This window comes from Scyliorhinus torazame, chromosome 11 (assembly GCF_047496885.1).
Source record: "Scyliorhinus torazame isolate Kashiwa2021f chromosome 11, sScyTor2.1, whole genome shotgun sequence".
In the NCBI taxonomy this organism is placed as follows: domain Eukaryota; kingdom Metazoa; phylum Chordata; class Chondrichthyes; order Carcharhiniformes; family Scyliorhinidae; genus Scyliorhinus; species Scyliorhinus torazame.
This window is the reverse complement of record NC_092717.1, coordinates 21246993-21273123: the sequence shown is the minus strand read 5'-3', so window position 1 is coordinate 21273123 and position 26131 is coordinate 21246993. Positions and strand designations below refer to the sequence as shown.

At 45.7% G+C, this 26131-nt stretch overlaps 1 protein-coding gene across 1 annotated transcript in view; it reads left to right on the top strand.

The window, feature by feature from the left end:
- The window catches only part of LOC140385165 (uncharacterized), a 126017-nt gene that overhangs the window by 46165 nt on the left and 53721 nt on the right, over positions 1-26131 (top strand). Inside the window, exons 8-14 of the mRNA XM_072467028.1 lie at positions 436-545; positions 1643-1733; positions 6551-6579; positions 9517-9608; positions 10639-10753; positions 15426-15596; positions 21586-21656. Of these exons, the coding sequence (XP_072323129.1) occupies positions 436-545; positions 1643-1733; positions 6551-6579; positions 9517-9608; positions 10639-10753; positions 15426-15596; positions 21586-21656 (679 nt within the window). The remainder of the gene's footprint in view (positions 1-435; positions 546-1642; positions 1734-6550; positions 6580-9516; positions 9609-10638; positions 10754-15425; positions 15597-21585; positions 21657-26131) is intronic.

Below are 26131 nucleotides of genomic sequence, written 5' to 3'. Positions count from 1 at the left end.
CCCTGCTTAAACGCCTCGACCCTGCGCTTGGTCAAACGGTTGGACGTCGGGTGGTACGGGGCAGTGCGCACATGGCTGATCCCATTTGCGGCCACAAAAGAGCCAAATTCAGGACTCGTAAAAGCTGTCCCGTTATAAAACACTTGGAAAAGTAGATTTAAATCAGAGTCCGAGCTGTTGAAAATGTGCAAACTCTAGCGTCCTGAGACAGATGGAAATTGCAGGAAATACCCAGCAGGCCTTGCAGCATCTCTGCTGAGAGAAACAGAATTAATGGTTCACGTCAATGATCGTTCATCAAAGCCTGATTTCCAGCATCGTCATGTCCTGAGGTCGAGGATGGATTACATTTTTAGTCTGCTGCAGCATTTTCTGTTCCTGCCTAAAATTCCTGCGGGTAACCAAATTGTTCTTTTTTATTATGTTCCCTCGCAGATCGATCTGAGTCAGCTCAATTGTTGCTGCAGTGTCAAGCAGATGCAGGAGTTCATGATAATACAGGGCAATCGTGCCTGACGTTGATGGCTGCATGCATGTCTCAACTTGTGAGTAAATGAAACATTCATTTTGATGTCTGCGTGACAAAAGATGATACAGTGGCACGATTCTGCTCCAAATCTACAAATGAGCTCCGACTGCCCGTCTCCCATGCACCCTTCACTGTGACACTAGCTGACCATTCACTCTCCTCCTTTCACTCCACTGCCTGATGCTGATCTTATAGCTCCCACCCTCTCTGCAATTCTCTCCCAAAACATTCACCCTAGCACTGCCCTCGTGTCTTCAAATGTCTCCTAAAATCCTTCACTTTGAGCACACTTCTGTTCTCCCCAAGTAAATTCCTCATTTTCACTTCCTGATCATCTACCTTTCTTTCTCTTACATAAGGAATGCTATATAATCTGAGTTGTTGTTGTATGATTCCATCATATGGTTTGGCACTGAGGCTTAGAGTCAGGGAGGCTTTGGTCTGGAGCTTAGTTAGTTAGTTAGGGGAGCGCGTGAGTATACATAAAGGAGCGGCACAGTGGTTAGCACTGCTGCCTCACAGCTCCAGGATCCCAGGTTCAATTCCGGCCTCGGATGACTGTCTGTGCGGAGTCTGCACATTCTCCCCATGTCTGCGTGGGTTTCCTCTGGGTGCTCCGGTTTCCTCCCACAGTCCAAAGATGTGCAGGTTAGGTGGATTGGCCAAGACAAATTACCCCTTAGTTTCCCACAAAAGTTAGGTGGGATTACTGAGTTACGGGGATAGGGTGGAGGCGTGGTTTTAAGTAGGGTGCTCTTTCCAAAGGCCAATATAAACCCGATAGGCCGAATGGCCTCCTTCTGCACTGTAAATTCTATGATTCTATCGGAGGGGAAAGGGAGCTAGGGTTGATGATCCTATTTCTTGTCCAGTGACCCTTGCTATTAGATGTACACAGTTAATCATCAATTAATGGCCACAATTTATGAGTGCAGAAAAGGAAAATCACCTTTGTTAAGATACCAGAGAGTTACCAGCGTACATAGAATTGTATTCTAAAGTGACTCACCACCTTCATGAAAGGCAAGGAGGAGGGGAAAAGTTTGGAAGGATATTTAAATCATCTCCAGAATGTATGTTGAATAAAGGATCTCTTTTTCCTTAATCTCCTAGGCATATCTAGCCTTGGATCAATTCATCATTAAGGACAGAGCTAACCGAAAACAATACTTCATGCTGAACCTTCTGATACCCCAACCTTCAGGTGAGTTGACTCATCAATTAAATAAACGTGTTGTTTTACAGTCTGACTCGAACAAATAGGCTAAGCCTCAGCTGAATACTGTGGACCCATGTGCAAATGTTATGGATCTAAGACTTGAACAATTATCAGGGGACATCTGATTTTTGAACAAGTTAGATTAATGCCCAATCTAGAGATATAACTGTGCTCCAGTCACATGGTAGGCCTCCAATGTATATTCACCTGCATATCTACCTCTTCTTAACTCTTTATACGTTTAGATGAAGTGAGTGATATAACTGTAGTACTGCCAAAACTGCTTATTTAAAACCGACAGTGAGCAGAGATAAGAAGGAATTTCTTCAGCCATTCACAACTTGCTCATGAACAGCACAGTCCATGTCTGTTCTCCTAGTCCGGAACCAGCTTTGTTACTCTATTTTGAATCCTGTCCGGGGATCAATAACATTTTCCAAGGTAGGACGCACAAAATTGCACTCAGATTTGCACAGTGACTTTATCAGTGATTTAGAATTGTTTGTGTTGTCTGAGAAACCCCCAGATAATTCATAGATGACTTTGCTGATCAGAGCTACAAATAAGCTGGTGATTTTCAATGAAGATTCAGCAGCTTTTTTTCTAACTTTTCTTTGTTAACTTTGTTAATGACCCCTTGTGTTGCTATTTGTTTCTGGAAAATCATTGTATTGATCTCCCCTCACTTCACTGTTACAATATGGTTTGTTGTTTCAGCTCATTTTGTTTCCAAATCAGTTGAGAAATCAATTTACTGTCACCACTATCCTAACAAATGGCATTTCAGTGCGTCCTAATGGAGCGAGGTGGCTCTGCATTTGACCAATCAAATTCAAAGTAGGACCTTTCCATTGTATTGCCTTATAAGACCATAAGACATGGGAGCAATTAGGCCATTCGGCCCATCAAGTACGCTCCACCGTTCAATCATGGCTGATATGTTTCTCATCCCCAATCTCTTGCCTTCTCCTCATAACCTCTGAACCCCTTATTAATCAATAACCTATCTCGGTCTTAAAGACACTCAGCGATTTGGTCTCCACAGCCTTCTGCGGCAAAGAGTTCCACAGATTCACCATCTGTGGCTGAAGAAATTCCTTCTTATCTCTGTTTTAAAGGATCGTCCCTTCTGTCTGAGGCTGAGTAGTTTCTCCTACGAATGGAAACATCCTCTTCACATTCACTCTATCTAGGCCTCTCAGTCCAAAGTGCACAAACTCGCACATTTCTGCATTGTATTCCATCTTCCATGTTCACTCTATCTAGGCCTGCTGGGACCTTTCCATTGTATTACCTTGTAGGACTTGCAGAAAGTTTATCATGACTCCCCAGATTTAAAAAAAAAGATGACTCCCCAGATTTAACAATTTTCATTTAATTTTATTGCACTCATTTATTCTTTTGTTTAAATATCAATTTCAGTGGGCCTACCCAGCCCAGAAATGTAATGAAAGAGGAGGCTCTTAATTGGGTTCCAATGAAGCTAGGCTAGAGTGACCCTGTTTATACTGCCTGTTGTATTCTGTGGCAGAATTCTCGGATTCATTTTCCTACCTGTGTTTAATTTAGTCATTAAAGGTTTTTCATGTTTACTTTATTTGAAAGTCACTGTAATCTTCACAGTTTTATTCAATAAAAGAAAGAGATTAATGGATCCTGGTTAGGTACAGAACTTTCCAAATTCATAGACCCATTGGTTTATCTGAAAAGGACTTAATTTCTTTCTGCAAGATTCACACACAAATTCCTCATTCATGAGATATAAAGTGTGCTATTGCTCCCTGGCTTTGCAATGCATCACTTCAGATTGAGCCAGTAGCAAGTGCTCGGATCATAATCCCTCAGATTCCGATTTCATTTTTAAACCTCATGTTAAAGAAATGCCTCTCCAATAATCCAGAGGTGATCGATGCATAATGCTGTTTCTTATAATGCAAGTGCTATCTGCCTGCTGGAGTGGATGTAAAAAATCCTTGGCACTATGTTGCAGAACAGCAGGGAGGTCATCACGAGCGTTCTGGCCAATATCTATCCTGTAATCGATATCGAAGAAAAAAAGCAGATTATCTGGTCATTATCGTATTGCTAATTGTGAGAGTTTTCTGTGTGCAAATTGGTTGTGCAGTTGCCCACATTACAACATTACACATCAAAAGTATTTAATTGGCTGTAAAGCATTTTTAAATGATCAGTGTTTGTAAAAAGCACTATATATATGCAATTCTTTCCCTCCTTTCTCTTCCAGTTTGAGAGTTTGTCCAGTCCAGTGCTAAACTGAATTATGCAGGCAAGGAATCTTCCTGGTTTAATCCTTGGTCCGTATCAAGTTTGACTCAGAGAATTGTAGGGAAGAATTTAATTGAGCCTGCCAGAGCAGGCAATTTGGCAGTGGGGTGGGGAGCTGGGAGAAATGGATGCGAGTACCTACCATCCTATTCCCAGCGTCAGGAAAGCCACCCGCCCTATTATGTGGGGGCTGGGAGGGCTTGACGCAGGAATCCCAGCTGCTGCCAGCAGAATGCCTATTAGGCTCATTAATGAGCTACTTCACATCAATTATCCCTGAGCCCACTGGAGCATAGTGGTGGTCAGGGATTTAATGGGACCCACATAGCTCTCCCCTGGCTCCTGAAGGCTGGCCAGGAAATCCTATTAGTTTTGTGTGAGATTTCATAGTGGGGGATTCCCTCATTGACAGATACCCATTACCCAATCGAGGGACCCATCATCAGAAAGCGACCCCCCCCCCCCCCACCTCCATGCACCCATGCTACAACCGCTCCTGCCACCCCAACCATCCCACCACTCTCAATCGTGTCCAGGGATCCTCTGGTTGGTCTGCGGAGCCTGACAGCATGTAATTTTGCACAGTGGACTAAACAGCTGGCTTGTAATGAAGAACAAGGCCAGCAGCGCGGGTTCAATTCCCGTACCAGCCTCCCCGAACAGGCGCCGGAATGTGGCGACTAGGGGCTTTTCACAGTAACTTCGTCGAAGCCTACTTGTGACAATAAGTGATTATTATTATTATTATTATTAAGTTGCATCACATCTTGCCTCCCCCACAAAAGGCAAGCGGGACTCCCTCTGGTTCTCCAACCGATTGCAGGGGGAGTCTTGTCATGGGAATTAAATCCCAGCCACGGCATGTTTACAGCAAAAAAGAAGCCAATTTGGCGCATTAAGTCTGTGTCAGCACTCTGCAAGAGCAACTCAGCTGGTCCCAGGCGCCTGACATTTCCCCATAGCCCTGCAAATCTTTTCTCATCGGGCACTTGTTTAGTTCCCTTTTGAAAGTCACATTGGATCACATTTGCAGACAGTGCATTCCAGGTCTTAACTATTTGCTGTGCAGTTAAGGTTTCTCTCAGGTCACCAATGGTTGGGGACAGTACATTTGCCCTGAACCTCTCTGTGAAGGAAAATTCACTCGAGTCCTTTGTTGCTGCCTGTCCAACAGCCTACGTGAACTGTAGGTAAAATCATTATGTTGGATTCACCAGGCTCAAAGGTAAACAAAATGATAGTTAAAATGTCAGCATAAGAGGAATTCAGAAAATCAGTGCTTCCGTGTTGCTTCTAATCCACTTCAAGAGACAACGCTGCAAATCAGTCTGGAGTTCTGGCATCCTGTTATAACTTCATGGTGACCATCATGCATCGGGTCCTGTCCGCTAGGCGCAACCTCCAGACTAGTTTTGTGGAGACAGAGACTCTGCCTCAGCTTTTGGTATAAGTCAGTGGGGCAGGTGCACACATTCCATCTGTGTGTAATACCTGCAACTTGTTTTTTAAAAATAAATTTAGAGTACCCAATTATTTTTTTTCCAATTCCGGGGCAATTTAGCGTGGCCAATCCACCTAACCTGCACATCTTTGGGTTGTGGGGGTGAAACTCACGCAGAGACGGGGAGAATGTGCAAACTTAACATGGCCAGTGGCCCAGGACCGGGATTCGAACCCTGGTCCTCAGTGCCGTAGTCCCAGTGCTAACTATTGCACCACGTGCCGCCCAATACCTGCAACTTAACCCTCATTCGGGACCTGATTTTTACAAGAACAATGCTTTACCATTTGGGCACCATGCCTACAGTCACTAGAAACCAGAGGCTTGTTGGGGGGAATGGTGAATACATTTCAATTAGGTTGAAACAGCACAGAAGTAAAAGGGGGCTGCAGAGTAGGAAATAGATCAACCTCATTGACATTATCAGCGTCATGAAGTATTCATTCAGATGCCCTGCTCGCATTCTCAGCTTTTCTTACATCTACTGATTGAGCAAAGACATGCCTGTTGAGCTTCATTGATGGTGATGGAAATGTACCTCATCTATGAGTTTAGGTTTAGAGTCTGAAATGTTTTTGTTAGATATTCTGTGCACCCTACAGAATTCCAGTGTCTTTAACTTCTCCTTTCCATTCGGGCTTGGGAAGGTACTGGCCACAGATGCAAACCACTTGAAACCCAAAAGATGAACACATTTTCTAGATTTCTCCTTTTATAAATGTCACTGGAATTATCCAGCAAAACCCACTTTGTAATGGCAACTTTTGACTTGGATTATCTTTAAAGTTATTACGCAGGGTCCCAGTCACGAAGCACCAGACTTGAGCACTTGGAATTCATACATTTATTATAAGTTGCCCAAAATTCTCGTTTAATGAAGTTGATTTATAATAGAGGCAATGAATGATGGACAGATACTGCAGTTGTAGATTAATCATATGCGATAGTAACTTTTACAGATTATGAAAGTTGTATTCAGTAACACTTGCGATTTTTCACATCTCCTTTGAAATAGAGACCGACAACAGTCGTACCAAGTCCTTAGTAAGTATTACCTCAGTTTTGATGAATAGAAAGTTATGCTAAGGCTCTTGGGAAAGCCTCTGTTTTCACTGAAATGGCTTGAACAGAGATCGATTGTTACATGATGTTCCTCAAAACTAACAATCAATCATTAGCTCATACCTATGAACTAAGAACGGTCCAGTATTTTAGCTAGACCTATTCGTAATTATTAAAATATTCTTTCACGGGATGTGAGTTTTGCTGGCAAGGCCAGCGTTTGTTGCCCATCCCCTTTGAGAACGCGATGATAAGCCGCTTTTATGTTTTCACTGAGATTGTTGACGAATGCCTTGAAGTTCTATGCCCTGTTGAAATTGGCAGGGCAGTCTCTTTATTCAGAGATCAGGTATAAGCTAGTTCTTTCAAATGTCAAGTGATCAATAGATGGTAAACAGAAGAACGAATCCAGGAATGAATTCACGTGAGTGGAAAATTTGAAATGTTTTCTCTCAGTCATCAAGTTTCAATTTCACCACGTGAACTATTTTCAATTTCGCTATTTAATTATCTAATTAAATGAATTTCTCTGAAAATACCCTTTTAAAAAAAATCGATCTCTTTAAGATGTCACCAACTGGAAACATCTAAAGAAAAGTATATGGCTAGGAAATGTTGCCTTGTTCACAGAAAATAATTTCTGCACTGGAGAGATTCTTTTTAACTAATAGATTAATCTGTGCAAATAAACTTCATTGTGTAACTTTTAAAACTACAGTAAACAGAAGCTCCTGCCCATTTCAAATGATCGTTCAGCATTCAAGATTAGAATTGACTTTTCAAATCTATTAAGCTTAGAATGTGTTTGAGGCTCAGAGTTTAGATGCTTTTAAAAGGAAATTAGACAAGTGCATGAGAGAAAAGGGAATAGAAAGACAAACTGAAAGGCGTAGATCAGGTAGGTGGGGCAGGTACAGATCCATGTGGAGTTTAGACACCAGTTGGGCCAAATGGCCCACTACCGCACTGTGAATTCTTTGCAAATCTTTGTCAGTTGATTGCACAATAACCAAATTAAGGAGTGGTGCAGTATCAGTTTGTGTCCTTTGCTGGGTCATCAGGTTGAGCTGAAGGCTGAACAATTTGTTATAGTAAATGACAGAGAAATGCTTGGACCCAGTTACATTACTACTGTACCGTTGGGGCAGCTATTGTGTAAATGGTACCCAACACGAGTGAAAAGGTGTGGGAATCCAAGGAAGAGATGGGCTCAATCTGCTTTGCGTCGGGGTCAGTTTGTGCCTGGATGATTGGTTTGCAGTCAACAAGTTGAGCGTTGGTGTGAAATTACAGACTGTTTTCTACCAGTGTTGGGGTATTGTGTGAGTGTGTGAGTAAACAATGTTCTTGTGCATTTCCTGGTGGTTGGTTATAGAGCATCATTGACAAAGCCTGTCCTCTCACTTCAGAAACGGGAAGGCAGCAAACAGAGGATAAGCAGCACAGAAACAGGAAATTCGGCCCAACCAGTCTATGCTGGTGTTTATGCTCCACTTGAGCCTCCTCCCTCCTTTCCTCATCCAAATCTACCATCATAACCATTCATCCCTTTTCCCTTCAAATGCTTGTCTTACTTCCCCTTAAATACATCTATGCCATTCATTTCAACCATTCCCTCTGGTAGCGAGTTCCACATTCTCACCTCTCTTTGGGTAAATAGTTTCTCTCTGGATTCCCTATTGGGTTTCTTGCTGACTAGAATATTGACAACCTTTAGTTTCGCTCTTCTCCACAAGGGGGAACAATCTCTTTGTATCAACTCTATCAAAATGTTTCATAATGTTAAATTTGTCTATTATGTCACCCTGAGCCTTTTCTGCCCCCAGGAGAATATTTTCCTGATGTGTATATCCATTTATTTCTGGTAACATACTTGTAAATGTTCTCTGCAACCTTCCAGTGCCTCTCTATCCTATATGACAGAGTATAGAAACATAGAATATAGGAGCAGGAGGAGGCCATTCAGCCTTTGAGCCTGCTCCACCGTTCATTATGATCATGGCTGATTATCCAACTCCATAGCCTAAACCCTCCTTCCCCCATATCCTTTGATCACCTTCGACTAATGTGCTATATCTAACTGCTCCTTGAAAACATACAATGTTTTGGCCTCAAGTACTTCCTGTGGTAATGACTTCTGCAGGCTCACCACTCTCTGGGTAAAGAAATGTCTCCTCATCTCTGTCTTAAATGGTCAAACCCATATCCTCAGACTGTGACCCATGGTTCTGGACACCCCCACCATCGGGAACTTCCTGCATCTACCCTGTCTAGTTCTGTTAGGATTTTATAGGTTTCCCTGAGATTCCCTTTCATTCTTCTGAACTCCTGCAATTACAATCCTAACCGACTCAATCGCTCCTCGTACGTCAGTCCTACCATCCCAGGAATCAGTCTGGTAAACCGTTGCTGCACTCCCTCTGGAGCAAGAACACCCTTCCTCAGCTAAGGAGACCAACACTGCACACAATATTCCAGGTGTGGCATCACCAAGGCTCCGTATAATTGCAGCAAGACGTCCCTGCTCCTGTACTCAAACCCTCTTGCTATGAAGGCCAACATACCATTTGCCTTATTTACGCCTGCCACACCTGCATGCTTACCTTCAGCAACTGGTGAACGAGGACACCCAGATCTCATTGCACATTCCCCTCTCCTAATTTATGGCCATTCAGATAATATTCTGACTTCCCATTTTTGCTACCTAAGCACATTTATCCAAATTATGCTGCATCTGCCATTCATTTGCCCACTCACTCAACTTATCCAAATCACACTGAAGGATCTTTGCATCCTCCTCACAGCTCACCCAACTTTGTGCCTTGAATACTCAACAACGAGAAGCTAAATATATCTGAGATTATGCCATTTGTTGATCATTAAACTACTTCTCTCCCTTTGCCTGCAAATGTGATTCAGCTTGAAGTGATTGTTCAATATCGACAGCTGGACCTCATCATGCATCCTGTTGTGCAAAAATTAATTCAAATTAAATGGAAACGCTTTGGAAGGTAAGGTTAATTTCCTCAAATTGAACACTTACCCTTAATTTCCTCTAATTAAGCCGTTGTCTTCAGCCTCCAAGACAAAATCCAATCCCTCGCTATCAATTTCATTCCCCTCTATGACCACTGTCTCAGGCTGAATCAGACTATTTGCCACCTTGGCAATCCTATTTGACCCTGATGTTGAGGTGCCAACCCAATATTCTCTTCAGCACCAGATTGGCTGCGTCCACCTCAATATTCTATCCATCAGCCCATGTGCTGTTGAAACCCTCAACCATATTTTTATTACCTCCAGGTTTGGCGGTCCCAACGCTCTCCACCTCCCTATCTCTTCAGCCTATTTCAGCCCTAAAGATTTCCAAGAACTGTATGTGTCTCTAATTCTGGTCTCTTCTTCAGTCCTGCTTTGTTTACCCACTGATAGTCTTCATACCCTCAGCTGTCATAGCATCATAGAATTTACAGCGTATCGGGTCTGCAGCGGCCCTTGGAAAGAGCAACCTCTTAAGCCCACACCTCCACCCTATCCCTGTAACCCAGTAACCCCACCTAACCTTTTGGACAGTAAGAGGTAATTTAGCATGGCCAATCCACCTAACCTGTACATCTTTGGTCTGTGGGAGGAAACCGGAGCACCCGGAGGAAACCCACGCAGACACGGGGAGAAAATGCAACTCCACACCGACAGTTACCCGAGGCCGGAATTGAACCTGGGTCCCTGGAGCTGTATGGCAGCAGTACCATCTACTGTGCCACCCTGCCGCCTTAGGCAATGGAACACACTTCCTAAACCTCTCTATCTCCCCTTCCTACAGTTTGTCCTTAAAACAGAGCAAAACTCCCTTTCATTGCACTGGTGTTAATTTTTATCGAATAACATTGTGGAAATTGTTTTGGGACAATCGACGATGTTTAAGGTGCCATACACTAACAACAACTCGTATGTTTATTATTTTTGACAGCTGCATGATATGCTTAAATCTTTCTGTTTCCTCACTAAAGGAGGAAATTCACAATCTGTTTGGTTTTCTAGGAGAGGGGTTGCAATTATGTTGATCCTAAATATCTTGTTCATTTTGTCGTGGACTATTCTTGGGCTTACTTCATCGCTGTCATATGATGACAAGTTAAAGTACAATCTTCCTGGTGTAAGTACAGTCTTTCTACTTTTAACTCCAAATTATATCAATTCAGAATCAATTTTTACAGATAAAAGAAAATGGAGTCAATTTAATTTTGAGTAGGCAGTGGGAATGACACTGGCTCAACATGCCCAAAGTCTTTGTCAGGTGGCCAGGGCCATATTGAGTGCGGGGCCTTATTTCAATGTTGTGGATGGGCTACAAATGGGGTTCTGAAACTCACAGGTAACTTACCAGTTGGGAGCTAGTGCACATTTCAAAATTGCAAGTCTGAAGTCCACCGGCGTGCTCGTATCTGAGCTGGTACCTGGTAGTGAGAGAGGGTGTGATGTGGGTGAATCTGTGTGTGACTCTTCAACTGGTGTCAATGGAGGGTCCTTGGGGTCCTGGGTACCACTGGAGGATGGTGCATCTGAGGGAGGAAGACAATTTTGTCAGTGATATCCATCAGCAAATATTGAATGTGCATGCAGGTGAGACAATGGACAGCAGCAGAATGGTGGCACCATAATCGTTGGATCACTGGGGCCTCTTGCTTAGATGGGAGGGCCCTACATTTTTTGCAGTCTCTGCCTGTCTTGCATCTATCCACTTGATTTTTACCTTCCTCCGAGACGCCTGCCTCTCCATGACCTGATGGGTTTCCAGGACATCCACCTCACATATTCTCAGGATGAGCAGATTGGCCACCCCACCACCTGTTCTTGGGCTCCGTAGCATTATGTCTTCTCTTGTTCTCATGGACAAAAATCTACTCATTAGTCCACCCTCCACCTGAAACACTGTAATCAGGCTGCCCACCCTCCCCTCCAAATTTTGGAAACTAAGTTGAAGTGTCCATTACATTTGCAGACCTGACCCTTATATACACCGAGATCTTCCTTAGCCTTGGCAGGCACAGGTATATATGCCTTCTGTCATTCTGAATCCTATACCCTTGAGTGACATGAAAGATGCCACTCTTCAAGTACTCCCCGCACAGTACCATCCTAAATCAGCATTCACTCTTGCCGAACATACTAGATCATTTTTTTGCACTGTATCCAGGTGCAGATCACCAGGTCATACCCGCTGACCTTGGCTGCCACCTCTGCCCAGGACTTCTTTGTTTGGTATGGTGGTCTCCTCTTGCCATCCCACACATCAGGGTGTCGCGCCTGGCACTCACCGCTTTCCACTAGAGTGAGCAGGTACTCATCTGAGAAGCGGGGGGGCAGAGTGCCCACCGGCATTGCTCTCCAATCTGGCTTATCCAGTGGGCACTGAGGCTACAACTGCTGCCAAGTTTATGATTCTCTCCTGGCCAGCTCCCTGAGGCTCCTCACCAATTCGTGCCAGCCTTCGTGCCAGTGGGTCCCCATTGGACCCAGTGCCCATCAAGCTCCCGCCTCTGAGCATCTATCCGGCTGTGTTTCATGCGAGCCTGCCCATAATTGACCAGCCAGTGTCGCATCATGTGTCAATGCGATTAAGAAGCTTCCAGGCCCACTGATTGCGCAGGAAAGACGTAGGGCTGGATTCTCCGGTTTTGAGGCTATGTCCGGAGGAAGCGTCTAGTTTGACTTCGAAAAGGTTGGTGCCACCCCCTCACCGATGCTCCGACCGGTGAGGGGCTAGCAGCCCCGCCACGTAAAACGCACGGTCTTCCCGATATAAACGCCTGGAGAATTGCGGGTCTGTGGCCGCGTATGCGTATAGTGACGACTTGGAGTGGTCGGGTCATACATCATGGCGCCGGCCGTGCGTGGAACCGACCTGCCAGATAGTGCCCCCCTGGACACCCTCTCGCCGCCCCCACCAGTCTCCCCAGCCCTTGCTGAATAGACCCTGGCCAGTAAACCGCCCCCCCCCCTCCCCGACTGTGGCGGTGCTGCAAACAGTCCGCAACCGCCACGCCGGGTTCCCGGAAACTGAGACTACACGTCTCCCATGCCATCGTGAACGCGGCCCATTGGGAGCGGAGCGTCGGGGGAGGGCCATCAGGTAACGTCCTGAGGCCACCCAACGGCGTGCAGCGTGCTCCTCAATGATGCTACTTAGGAGGGGGCGGAGCATCCAAAAACAGGCACCGCCCCCGAATCCATCATAAACAGGGATTCTCCGCAGGATCGCCGATTCCGATATCAGCATCGAGCAACGGAGAATCCTGCCCATGTGCAAAATTCAGGCTTTAGACTGCAAAAACTGGATACACAGATTTCAGAAATATACTAAGTCAATAGGGTTCAATGTACCTTTCATGGCAGGCTATGAATATAATTTTCATGACTAGCTAGTTTTCCCCTTCAATATCTGTGTCGTAGTTGTTGGCGTGGGTGCCGGTTAGCTCAGTTGGCTGGATAACGAGCATGTGGTTCAGGGCCATGCCAACAGCATAGCTTCAATTACTTTTCTGGCTGAGGCCGGCGAGTGATCCAACTACCTGCCCTGGCCCTGAGAATGGAAGGCAATAGCAAACCACCACTGAAAGGAAACGGCCAAGGAAATATTTGGTTGAAGCATCAGCAGCCAATGAGCCATGGGCCACGAGCACACAGGAATGAATGATAAATTGTTGGCTTATCCTGACTCTACTTACTTCAGCTATCTGGGCTTCTCAGGGCTCTGTTCTGCCCCCCCCAATCAATAGGCTCGTCCATTTATGATGGAACCCTGTCTACCTATTCGCTTAAGTAATTCAACGCACACTCCTCAACCTTCCGCAAAACGTATGCCTTCAGTGCATGTAATTTTAATTGTTCATGTAATTCAGTAGTTGATTCATTGAACCAATCATCTCAATAACACATGAAAATCCTGTCCTTTTTCTATTCCTCAGAGTCAGTTCTTTTATCTTCCATAATTCATCTGCTATGTCTTTCATGGCTCCACACTTGGTTTGTTTTTCGCTGGTATTCACTGCTTCATCAACTTCTCTGGTCACAATGGAACGCCCACATCTCCATTTCTGCTATTAAAAAAAGTCCTCTTTTTCAACTAAATACACCTTCTGAAGGTTTAAATATTACCCTCATAGAGCTGGGGTAGATCTACAATCCTCCTTTGCCTACCTGGGCAGGATACAAAGAAATAGTTTCTATCCATTGTAACCTTTCTTTTCTGCTTGTATTTTACTCCTTCTTCTGTGGACCACCAAGTATGCTGTGCTCTATGTATGTTGTTCTTCTTGTATCCTCACTGTTTTGAATTTAAGATGTTCTTATTCATTTTTGGGATGTCAGTGTCACTGATGTGACCAGAATGTATTTTCCATCGCTAATTGCCCAGGAGAAAGTAGAGGTGAGCCACCCTTTTGAATCAATGCAGTCGTTGTGGTGTATTCTGCTCTCTGCATCCCTTTCTAAAACATAAATTCCTCACCTCCTTCTACAATCCTCAGACTTTAATCCTGGCGTTATTATTTTTTAATTGTCTTTGGCATTCAATTGCACATTCTAAGTTGCCATGAGATGGTTTCAGTGGGCCACTTTCTATTATTATTTTTCAACTGAGTGGCTTCCTTGACAAATTCAGATGTCATTTAAGTCAACCACATGGTGTGAAAATGGAGTTCCTTGAAGGCCAGACCAGGCAGTGTTGGCAGATCCCCTTCCCCTGAAGAGTATTCATGAATCGGATGAGTTTTTGAGACAAGCTGGTAGTTTTCACCATAATCTTTTCTGGTTCTGGCCACACATGACCAGATTTTTATGCAATTCAAATTTATTTCACCCTCATTTACCTTGCTTTTTTTGAACCTTGGCACTCGAGGCCTTGGGCCGTCTTCATTTTTCATTGAAAAAACTTGAAGCATTAATAAAGCTTTTTTGAAATCATGCAAATAAAATTAGTTCTGATTCATGTTTTTTTCTCCCCACATCCTTATTTTTCTTTGATGTTGAAATATTGCATTTAACCTCAGCATTACTTCAACTGGCTGGGAGGACTTTTTTAAATAAATATTTTTATTGTCATTTTATACAAAAAATACAAACAACAGTAAACTAAAAAAACAAAACAATAATGTAATCTATGCAACCTGCACCTCTCGAAACAAGCCCCCTCCATTTGTCCCCGCTCCCCCTCAATTCCCCTGTAGCAGCCAATAGTGACCGATTCCTTGAAATACAGTATGAACCATCTGCGGTAGAACCCTTCAATTGACCCCCTCGCAGGTGTATTTGACTTTCTCGAGATGCAAAAACTCCATTAAGTCCCCATGCCATGCCAAGGCACTAGGTGGTGTCGCCAGCCTCCAACTCATCAGGATTCATCTCTGAGCAACCAAAAATAGGTTTTGTCTCATGTAAGAAAAAGTGTGATAACTCTCCCGAGATTGATCTCCCCGCAGGACTTCGTAGAATAAGTGGTCCCGTGGTGAGTGGGGTTCGTTAGCGGAATTCGCTAGCGGGACCTTTAAATGTAGCTCCTGGACCTGGACCACAGTTCCCGATAGTCCTGGGCCGGGACGTTGGTTTTGTGTGCCGGGGTAGAGGCTTTATTTTCAGTTTAAAATAAACCAGTTTGGCCTTTCACTCCGGAATCATTACAGTAAGAATAGTACGTGTTGCATTTGATGTGTGGATTCTGAAATCATAACAGTATGAGGTGTAAAGTCATAGCTGAAGGACAATGCTAAATTCTTAGTCTTTTGTTCCTTTTGAAGGTATTTTCTTTCTCTTACGTTGTATGAATACAGGACTGGTGGAAAATACTTATTGCTGTCATAGCAGTTGCACTCACTGGCTCTCAGCTTATAGAGGAATTTATAGAAATCCATTCTTCGAATAGAAATTTTACTCGCTGGAAGGATTGGAGAGCCAAAGAAATAATGAAGGATCTTAACCTATGCCACCCAAGATGGCCAGAGGTATGCAAGATGACCCGACAAAAAAATTTTCTGGAAAAAAAACATCTTAAACATTAAAAAGTAGGGTGGCACAGTGGTTAGCATTGCTGCCTCACGGCGCCGAGGACCCGGGTTCGATCCAGCCCCGGGTCACCTTCTGTGTGAAGTTTGCACATCCTCCCCATGTCTGCGTGGCTCTCACCCCCCACATCACAAAGATGTGCAGGGTAGGTGGATTGGCCAGGCTAAATTGCCCTTTAATTGGAAAAAAAGAATTGGGTACTCTAAGTTCAAAACAAAAGAAAATAATTTTTTAAAAAAACATTAAAAAGTAAACCGTGCAAACACATTTCCTGCAATTCTTTTTCAATAATTGTTTAGCAATGGAAAAATTAGATTAGTGCTTAATACATGATTTAACTCTTGCAATGCCATTGACAAGTTTTCTACAACCAGGCACTAATGAGCTTCCGAGATAGCAACGTATACTTGACCTTAAGACCATGAGACCATAAGACATAGGAGCGGAAGTAAGGCCATTCGGCCCATCGAGTCCACTCCGCCATTCAATCATGGCTGATTTCAACTCCATTTACCCGCTCTCTCTCCATAGCCCTTAATTCCTCGAGAAATCAAGAATTTATCAACTTCTGTCTTAAAGACACTCAACGTCCCGGCCTCCACCGCCCTCTGTGGCAATGAATTCCACAGACCCACCACTCTCTGGCTGAAGAAATTTCTCCTCATCTCTGTTCTAAAGTGACTCCCTTTAATTCTAAGGCTGTGCCCCCGGGTCCTAGTCTCCCCTGCTAATGGAAACAACTTCCCTACATCCACCCTATCTAAGCCATTCATTATCTTGTAAGTTTCTATTAGATCTCCCCTCAACCTCCTAAACTCCAATGAATATAATCCCAGGATCCTCAGACGTTCATCGTATGTTAGGCCTACCATTCCTGGGATCATCCGTGTGAATCTCTGCTGGACCCGCTCCAGTGCCAGTATGTCCTTCCTGAGGTGTGGGGCCCAAAATTGCTCACAGTATTCTAAATGGGGCCTAACTAATGCTTTATAAAGCTTCAGAAGTACATCCCTGCTTTTATATTCCAAGCCTCTTGATGAATGACAACATTGCATTTGCTTTCTTAATTACGGACTCAACCTGCAAGTTTACCTTTAGAGAATCCTGGACTAGGACTCCCAAGTCCCTTTGCACTTCAGCATTATGAATTTTGTCACCGTTTAGAAAATAGTCCATGCCTCTATTCTTTTTTCCAAAGTGCACTTGCCCACGTTGAATTTCATCAGCCATTTCTTGGACCACTCTCCTAAACTGTCTAAATCTTTCTGCAGCCTCCCCACCTCCTCCATACTACCTGCCCCTCCATCTATCTTTGTATCATCAGCAAACTTAGCCAGAATGTCCCCAGTCCCGTCATCTAGATCGTTAATATATAAAGAGAACAGCTGTGGCCCCAACACTGAACCCTGCGGGACACCACTCGTCACCGGTTGCCATTCCGAAAAAGAACCTTTTATCCCAACTCTCTGCCTTCTGCCTGACAGCCAATCGTCAATCCATGTTAGTACCTTGCCTCGAATACCATGGGCCCGTATTTTACTCAGCAGTCTCCCGTGAGGCACCTTATCAAAGGCCTTTTGGAAGTCAAGATAGATAACATCCATTGGCTCTCCTTGGTCTAACCTATTTGTTATCTCTTCAAAGAACTCCAGCAGGTTTGTCAGGCACGACCTCCCCTTACTAAATCCATGCTGACTTGTCCTAATCTGACCCTGCACTTCCAAGAATTTAGAAATCTCATCCTTAACAATGGATTCTAGAATCTTGCCAACAAGCGAGGTTAGGCTAATTGGCCTATAATTTTCCATCATTTTCCTTGTTCCCTTCTTGAACAGGGGGGTTACAACAGCGATTTTCCAATCCTCTGGGACTTTCCCGGACTCCAGTGACTTTTGAAAGATCATAACTAACGCCTCCACTATTTCTTCAGCTATCTCCTTTAGAACTCTAGGATGTAGTCCATCTGGGCCCGGAGATTTATCAATTTTTAGACCTCTTAGTTTCTCTAGCACTTTCTCCTTTGTGATGGCTACCATATTCAACTCTGCCCCCTGACTCTCCGGAATTGGTGGGATATTACTCATGTCTTCTACTGTGAAGACTGACGCAAAGTACTTATTTAGTTCCTCTGCTATTTCCTTGTCTCCCATCACAAAATTACCAGTGTCATTTTGGAGCGGCCCAATGTCAACTTTTGCCTCCCGTTTGTTTTTAATGTATTTAAAGAAACTTTTACTATCATTCCTAATGTTACTGGCTAGCCTACCTTCATATTTGATCCTCTCTTTCCTTATTTCTCTCTTTGTTATCCTCTGTTTGTTTTTGTAGCCTTCCCAATCTTCTGACTTCCCACTACTCTTTGCCACATTATAGGCTTTCTCTTTTGCTTTGATGCATTCCCTAACTTCCTTTGTCAGCCATGGCTGCCTAATCCCCCCTCTGATAACCTTTCTTTTCTTTGGGATGAACCTCTGCACTGTGTCCTCAATTACTCCCAGAAACTCCTGCCATTGCTGTTCTACTGTCTTTCCCACTAGGCTCTGCTCCCAGTCGATTTTCGTCAGTTCCTCCCTCATGCCCCTGTAGTTACCTTTATTTAACTGTAACACCTTTACATCTGATTCTACCTTCCTTCTTTCAAATTGGAGATTGAATTCTACCATATTATGATCACTGCCTCCTAAGTGCTCCCTTACTTTAAGATCTTTAATCAAGTCTGGCTCATTACATAACACTAAGTCCAGAATGGCCTGTTCCCTCGTGGGCTCCATCACAAGCTGTTCCAAAAAGCCCTCCTGTAAACATTCAATGAATTCCCTTTCCTTGGGTCCACTGGCAGCATTATTTACCCAGTCCACCTGCATATTGAAGTTCCCCATGATCACTGTGACCTTGTCTTTCTGACATGCACTTTCTATTTTGTGGTGCATTTTGTGCCCCCGGTCCTGACCACTGTTAGGAGGCCTGTACATAACTCCCATTATGGTTTTTTTGCCTTTGTGGTTCCTCAACTCTACCCACACAGACTCCACATCATCTGACCCTATGTCATTTAGTGCTATTGATTTAATTTCATTCCTAATTAACAAGGCAACCCCGCCCCCTCTGCCCACCTCCCTGTCTTTTCGATAGGTTGTGAATCCCTGGATGTTTAAATGCCAGTCCTGAACCCCCTGCAACCATGTCTCTGTGATGCCTACCACATCATAGCTGCCAGTCACAATCTAGGCCACAAGCTCATCTACCTTGTTCCGTACACTGCGCGCATTTAAATATAGCACCTTTAATTCTCTATTGACCGTCCCTTTTTGTTTTCTTAGTGTGGTGGACCTTGGTTTACTGAGCCTTTCCATACGCTGTGTCATATTTTGTGGGATGGGGACTATCGTAACCTCTCCTGAGTTTTGTCTTTTTGTGCTTTTTTGTATTCCTAAGCAGCTACGCTTCCCACTGATTACTTCACCTCTTGGTTCCCTGACTTTCCCTTCCCCCCCAATCTTTAGTTTAAAGTCCTATTGACCACTCTATTTATTCTTTTCGCCAGAACACTGGTCCCAGCTCGGTTCAGGTGGAGACCATCCCAACGGTATAGGTCCCCCCTGTCCCAAAACTGATGCCAGTGTCCCATGAAAAGGAACCCCTCTTTCCCACACCACTCTTTCAGTCACGTGTTAACTTCCCTTATTCTTGCCTCCCTATGCCAATTTGCACGTGGCTCGGGCAGTAATCCGGAGATTATGACCCTTGAGGACCTGTTTTTTAATTTGAATCCTAGCTCTTTATAATCTCTAAACAGGTCCTCTTTCCTAGACTTGCCTATGTTGTTGGTACCGACATGGACCACAACAACTGGATCCTCCCCCTCCCTCTCCAGTATCCTTTCAAGCCGGTCAGAGATGTCCCGCACCCTAGCACCGGGCAGGCAACATACCATGCGGGACTCTTTATCCTGCTCACAAAGGATACTATCTATCCCCCTGATAATAGAATCCCCTACAACTACAACTTGCCTATTTACTCCCTCCTCTTGAATGGCCTGCTGAACCATGGTGCCTTGGTCAGCTGACTCATCCTTCCTGCAGCCCTGTTCGCCATCCACACAGGGAGCAAATCCCTCATACCTGTTGGACAGAGTCAAGGGCTGAGGCTCCTGAGTTCCTGACTGCTGGTTCCCTTTACCTGCCTGACTTGCAGTCACACCCAATCACACCCAGACCTTGATGTGTAAATCTTCACACTTGGTGCTTTGAAATGTTACTTCCACTGCGAAGGACCTGAATGGTGTCATTGTCTACATAGGAGACACAGCCAAAATAATGGAGAACATTATAATTGTACGCAGGAACAGGAGTAGGCCATTCAGCCCATCAAGTCTGCTACGTCATTCAATTAGATCATGGCCGTCATCTATCTCAATTCCACTTTCCCACACTATCTACATGCCCCTTGATGTCGTCAATCTCCAGAATTCCTTTGAATAAAGCTCTTTCTTTCAGTTTACAATGCGAATGGGTTGGTCAGTAGTTTGTGACCTCCAATTCCCAACCAACTATTCACCATCTCTCCATGAGTGTCAATAAGGGTCCACACCTCATTTAACTGGGGCAGAAGCAGCCTGAAAATATCAATGGGTGACATCTTATCCTATTTATACAGACACTGCTCTGCCATCATTTTGGAGACTGATTTCTGTCTTTAACATGCTCAATGATTGAGTTTCCCCAGCCCCCAGGAGTAAAGATTTCTAAGTTTCAAAGCTACAGAAACAAACTTGTTGAAAATAAGTTTTTCATAGAACAGTCACCAAACTTTTCAGCAGACATTTTCCTGGGCTATTGTTTTCCAAGAGGTATTCGGCTGGAGTAAAATTTCCCTTATCTCTCGCACATAGAAAAGGTCTCAGTCTGGTTTGAATGAATATACAAGCTCTGTTTATTTTGGTACATTCACACAAAATTAAATCGAAAGACTTTCCCTACGTGCCTTGAAATGTCCTTCAGACACTGAAGAATGAAAGCAAAAACTTAAAAGATAAAAGTGACTCCAGATTTACAAATTGAAAGTAATTTCAACAAAAGGCCTTAAAAATAATTAGAAATGCTTCAAGGATCCTCCGATGGCTAAAGTTCTTCTCTCTGATCAGTCAAATTGATCACATTCTTAAGGGAATCCTTATCTGGGTTTAGCCCCTTACTTAGTTTCATTGGTTCTAATTCTCAGCTGAGACCCCCTTGATTCGTTCAGGAAAATGTCAGTCATTTAACAGGCGATTGGTTAATTAGACATTAATCAATTACTCCAAATTAATTATCTTTCCCACGACTCTTGTCCCATGTTCAAACTCCCTACGTCACATCTGGTCTCAGTTACGAGATTGTTTCAAACTCGTTAAATGTGCCCTCAATATCTCTTACTTTCAGTAAGAGTACTTGCAGCACATTATTCGTAACATTTGAGACAGTCATGGACAGTATTCAAAAGTTTAGCCAATTTTATAGCTTACTCCTTTTTCTACAAATTCAATAATTTTCGAGAATCATTTAATTTTCCAGTATATTTTAGATAATATTTTAAAGGACCCCCCCCCCCCCCTATAATTGTTGAATCCAACAGTTGGATTCTCCAGTCCCCCAGGCATGTGTTTCTTGGCCATGCGCCGTTTGCTGGTGGCGAGATTCTATGCTCCCACCTCTTGTCAATGGGATTTCCCTTTGAAGCCACTCCACCATGTCACCTGGAAACCCACGGGCAGGGGTACACTGCCGACGGGAACAGGGAATCACAACGACCAGAGAATTCCAGCAGTTATTTTGTTGCTCCAAAGTTTGTGTTCACAATTGAAGCATCATCTGCTGTGCTTGATGCTGGAACTGGACACATCTGTTTACAGATATTGATCATCCTGTGCTAATTTGTTTTGACTGACAGGAGGAGTCTTATCTCAAGAAACAGCTGGCTGGACTGGAAGAAATGCATCCCAACTACTTTAAAGATTTCTGGTAAGTCTGTTGAATAAAGTCTGTTCAATTTGCATTGCGAATGGGTCGCCTCCACTGTTCTCTGTGGGAAAGACTTCCATGGACTCCTGGCCTTCTATGAGAGACATTTTTTTCTAATTTTCATCTTAAATAAAGCAACTGCTGAGATCCTAGATGCTTTGGTTTTAATTTTCAAAATTCCCTAGATTCCTGGAACCAAATTGGAAAATAACAATTGTAGCTCCTCTATTCATGAAAGGAGGGAGACAGAAAGCATGAAACTACAGGTCAGTTATGATGTGTTATGTACTCTGGGATAACACAGGCTGCAACTGGATGCAGCTTTAACCAAAAGATACTCCAGTCCTTGAAGTTAGTTCAATCTGATTTATTGAATCAGTAGCACAGCTAGCACAGTTCTCTATGAGTTCAACTCTCTGTTAACCTAAGTGTGGTTACTCTGTCTGATTGAACCAGACTAGCTCTTAGCCACGTGCTGGAGGTGTGATACTGTACATACACCCTGACTCACTCTGCAGATGTTCATCAGTGGAAAGAGATGGAGTGTGAGTGCCTCATGCCTTTTATAGTGAGATACCACCCGAGTGTCCTGCCTGCTCATTGGTCATGTCCTGTTCTCTGTGTTCATTAGCTGCCTGTCTGTGCCTGCCTGTATATCATTATCTGCATGTCTGCATATCATGACACCTCCCCTTTTTAAAAATGTTTTGTTGGTATATGGGAACGTACTTGCATGTGGTGGCATATATTAACATATTTACAAGTGGTGGCATATGTGAACGTATTTACATGTGAAGACAGCTGTCTAATGTGAGAAAACAGAACATAGCAAACAAAACAAATGCTCATAAGTCCAGTCTCTGGTGCTTGCGTCTGATCCTCTTGTTGACCGCCGGAGAGGTGGTGGTGAGGACGACGGTGCCTTGACAAGTGGGATGGAAGCCTGACTGATGGCCTCGTAGTTCGAGGTATCAGGAGGTGGCAAACAACGGAAGGAAATGGCGAAGAAAGCGGTTGCGGGCAGGTCTTCGCACAACAGAACCATCAGCCATACGTACAACATACGAGCGGGGCGCAGCCTGTCGAACAACGACAGTTGGAGCAGACCAGCCACCATCCGGTATCTTGTTCGGGCAAATCGGTGGCTTGAGCATCATAGCCCTGCTTTTGCTGGTTTCGGAGCTGCTGCACCTTCTGCAGCACCGGGAGGTGATCCAGGTTGGGCAAGTGTATGGCTGGAAGTGTTGTCTGCAGGTCCCTGTTCATCAGGAGTTGAGCCGGCGACATGCCAGTGGACAGTGGGGTCGCCCTGTATGCAAGCAGCGCGAGGTAGATGTCAGAAGCAGAATCCATGGCCTTGCAGATGAGCTGTTTCACAATGTGCACCCCTTTTTCAACCTTCCCATTGGACTGCGGATAGTATGGGCTGGAAGTGAAATGTTTGAAATGGTATGACTTGGCAAACATCGACCACTCGTGGCTGTTGAAGCACGGGCCATTGTCACTCATGACACCACTGTACTTCCCTAGCATTGTACATAGTTATATAATAGTTGTGTGTAACGTGGCCCTGTAATCCTGTGTATTGTACTGTAGCTCTGTAGAGGTTCGGTCACCTGTATGTAACCTGACCTGGCCACGGAGAGCTCCGCCTTGGCCACTCCCCCGTGAGTTAGGTATAAGACCCAGATTCTGAGACCGGACCCTTTTGTCTGGGGTCGTCTGTGTCGGGTAAGCTTCCTATGTAGTGTATTAAAGCCTTGGTTAAAGTCTCACATGTCTTTGTGGTTCTTGACGCTTAGTGCATCAATTTAATACACTACAGTTATAATGGAGGCTGCTCTGAAACCCGACAAGCTCTCGCTCGACCCCCACGCTCCACGCACGGATCACCTTTACAACTGCTGGCTCCGGTGTTTCGAGGCCTACCTGGAAGCATCTCCGCCTTCGCCAAAACGGACGCTGACCGACTCAGCCTCCTGTACTCACTGCTCGACTACGGGCTTTTCGACCTCATCACGGGAACAACGACCTACGCCGATGCCATCGTGAAGCTCAAAAGCCGGTATGCACGAACTGTTAATTCTATTTACGCCCGCCACCGCCTCGCCTCCCGGCACCAGCAGCCGGGTGAACCCCTATCCGTGTTCGTTCGGGACCTCCGTGCCCTCGCGCTCACCTGAAACGCGCCAGCAGTCTCCGCTGAGCAGAACACTGAGGCCCTGGCACTCGATGCCTTTGTAGCCGGCATCGCTTCCGTCCCAATTCGCCAACTCCTACTGGCACAAAATACCCTGACTCTGGACACGGCAGTCACTATGGCAGAGGCCCAACAGGCAGCCTACGACAATAATGCGTCCTACACGCCTGCCCAAACTTCCTATTCGCCTGCCCACGTTCCCTACGTGGCCGCTATCTCCCTGCCGCCCGCCCAGCAACAACCCCTGCAAGTCACGGCCCACCCAGCCACACCAGCAGTAAAAAGAACGCCTGGGCCCCAGTGTTACTTTTGTGGCCAGGCAAAACACCCCAGGAAATGCTGCCCTGCTAGAGATGCTACCTGTTCAGCCTGTGGCAAGAAAGGCCATTTTGCAAACGTCTGCCGCTTTCCGCTGCCTCGGGATCCAACACCGCGGCCTGCTACTCCTGGGTGCTGCCATCCTCCGTTCCCGGCTCGCTATTCCACACGTGCGACGCATGGGCGCCGCCATCTTTGACTATCCCCGGCCCGCCTCCCTTCACTTCCGGTCCGCCATACGTCACCTCCGGTCCACCGCCGATCGCCACTTCCGGTCCACCGCCGATCGTCACTTCCGGTCCACCGCCAAGCGTCACTTCCGGTCCACCGCTGATCGTCACTTCCGGTCCACCGCCGATCGTCACTTCCGGTCCACCGCCGATCGTCACTTCCGGTCCACCGCCGATCGTCACTTCCGGTCCACCGCCGATCGTCACTTCCGGTCCACCGCCGATCGTCACTTCCGGTCCTGCGCACCCGACCGAAATGCTGCAAACAACTGAGATGCAGCAAACGACAGCAACAGCAGCCTACGACGCCTGGGCGCCGCCACCTTCTTCCGCAGGCCGCTCCCCGGATCCGGCACCCTTCTCCAACAGCTCCACCATCGCATTCATCGTCCTCGACCAGGACCGACTGCATCAGCTCGCCAGATCCACCATGGAGGTTCAGGTAAATTGTTTCACTGTTACCTGCCTCTTCGACAGCGGCAGCACGGAGAGCTTCCTCCACCCGGACACCGTGCGCCGCTGCTCCCTCAAGGTACTACCCACGCGCAGGCATATTTCCATGGCCTCCAACTCCCAGTCGGCCGAGGTTTAGGGCTACTGCGTCGTCACCCTCACAGTGAACGGCGCGGTGTTCCAGGATTTCAAATTCATGGTCCTCCCTCACCTCTGCGCCGCCGCGATCCTCGGCCTGGACTTCCAATGCCACCTGCGCAGCCTCACCTTGCATTTTAACGGCCCCCCTCCCCCCCTCACGGTCTCCAACCCCCAGTTCTTCCCTGATCCCCCTCCCGGGTCCCACCTGTAGTCTCTCCACGCTCAGGATCCCCCCCCTTCACTGTTTGCCTCACCCCCGACTGCAAGCCCGTGGCTACTAAAAGTCGGCGTTACAGTTTCGGGGACTGCCAATTCATTCGAGCGGAGATTAAGCGCCTTCTCTCGGAAAAGATCATTGCTCCCAGCACCAGCCCCTGGCGAGCCCAAGTGGTGGTAGTCAAGTCTAGTGAGAAACACCGCATGGTCATTGACTACAGTCAGACCATCAACCGGTACACGCTGCTTGATGCGTATCCCCTCCCCCGCATATCTGACATGGTCAACCGCCGTCACAAGGGCAGCACGGTAGCCTTGTGGATAGCACAATTGCTTCACAGCTCCAGGGTCCCAGGTTCGATTACCGGCTTGGGTCAGTGTCTGTGCAGAGTCTGCACATCCTCCCCGTGTGTGCGTGGGTTTCCTCCGGGTGCTCCAGTTTCCTTCCACAGTCCAAAGATGTGCAGGTTAGGTGGATTGGCCATGATAAATTGCCCTTAGTGTCCAAAATTGCCCTTAGTGTTGGGTGGGTTACTGGGTTATGGGGATAGGGTGGCGGTGTTGACCTTGGGTAGGGTGCTCTTTCCAAGAGCCGGTGCAGACTCGATGGGCCGAATGGCCTCCTTCTGCACTGTAAATTCTATGATAATCTATGAAACCGGATTGCACAGTACCGGGTGTTCTCCACCATAGACTTGAAATCCGCCTACCACCAGCTCCCTATCCGCCCGGAGGACCGTAACTTCACGGCCTTCGAGGCGGACAGCCGCCTCTACCACTTTCTTAGGGTACCCTTTGGCGTCACCAATGAAGTCTCGGTCTTCCAACGGGAGATGGAACGAATGGTGGACCAGAACAGACTGCGGGCTACCTTCCGGTATCTGGACAACGTCACCATCTGCGGCCACAACCAGCAG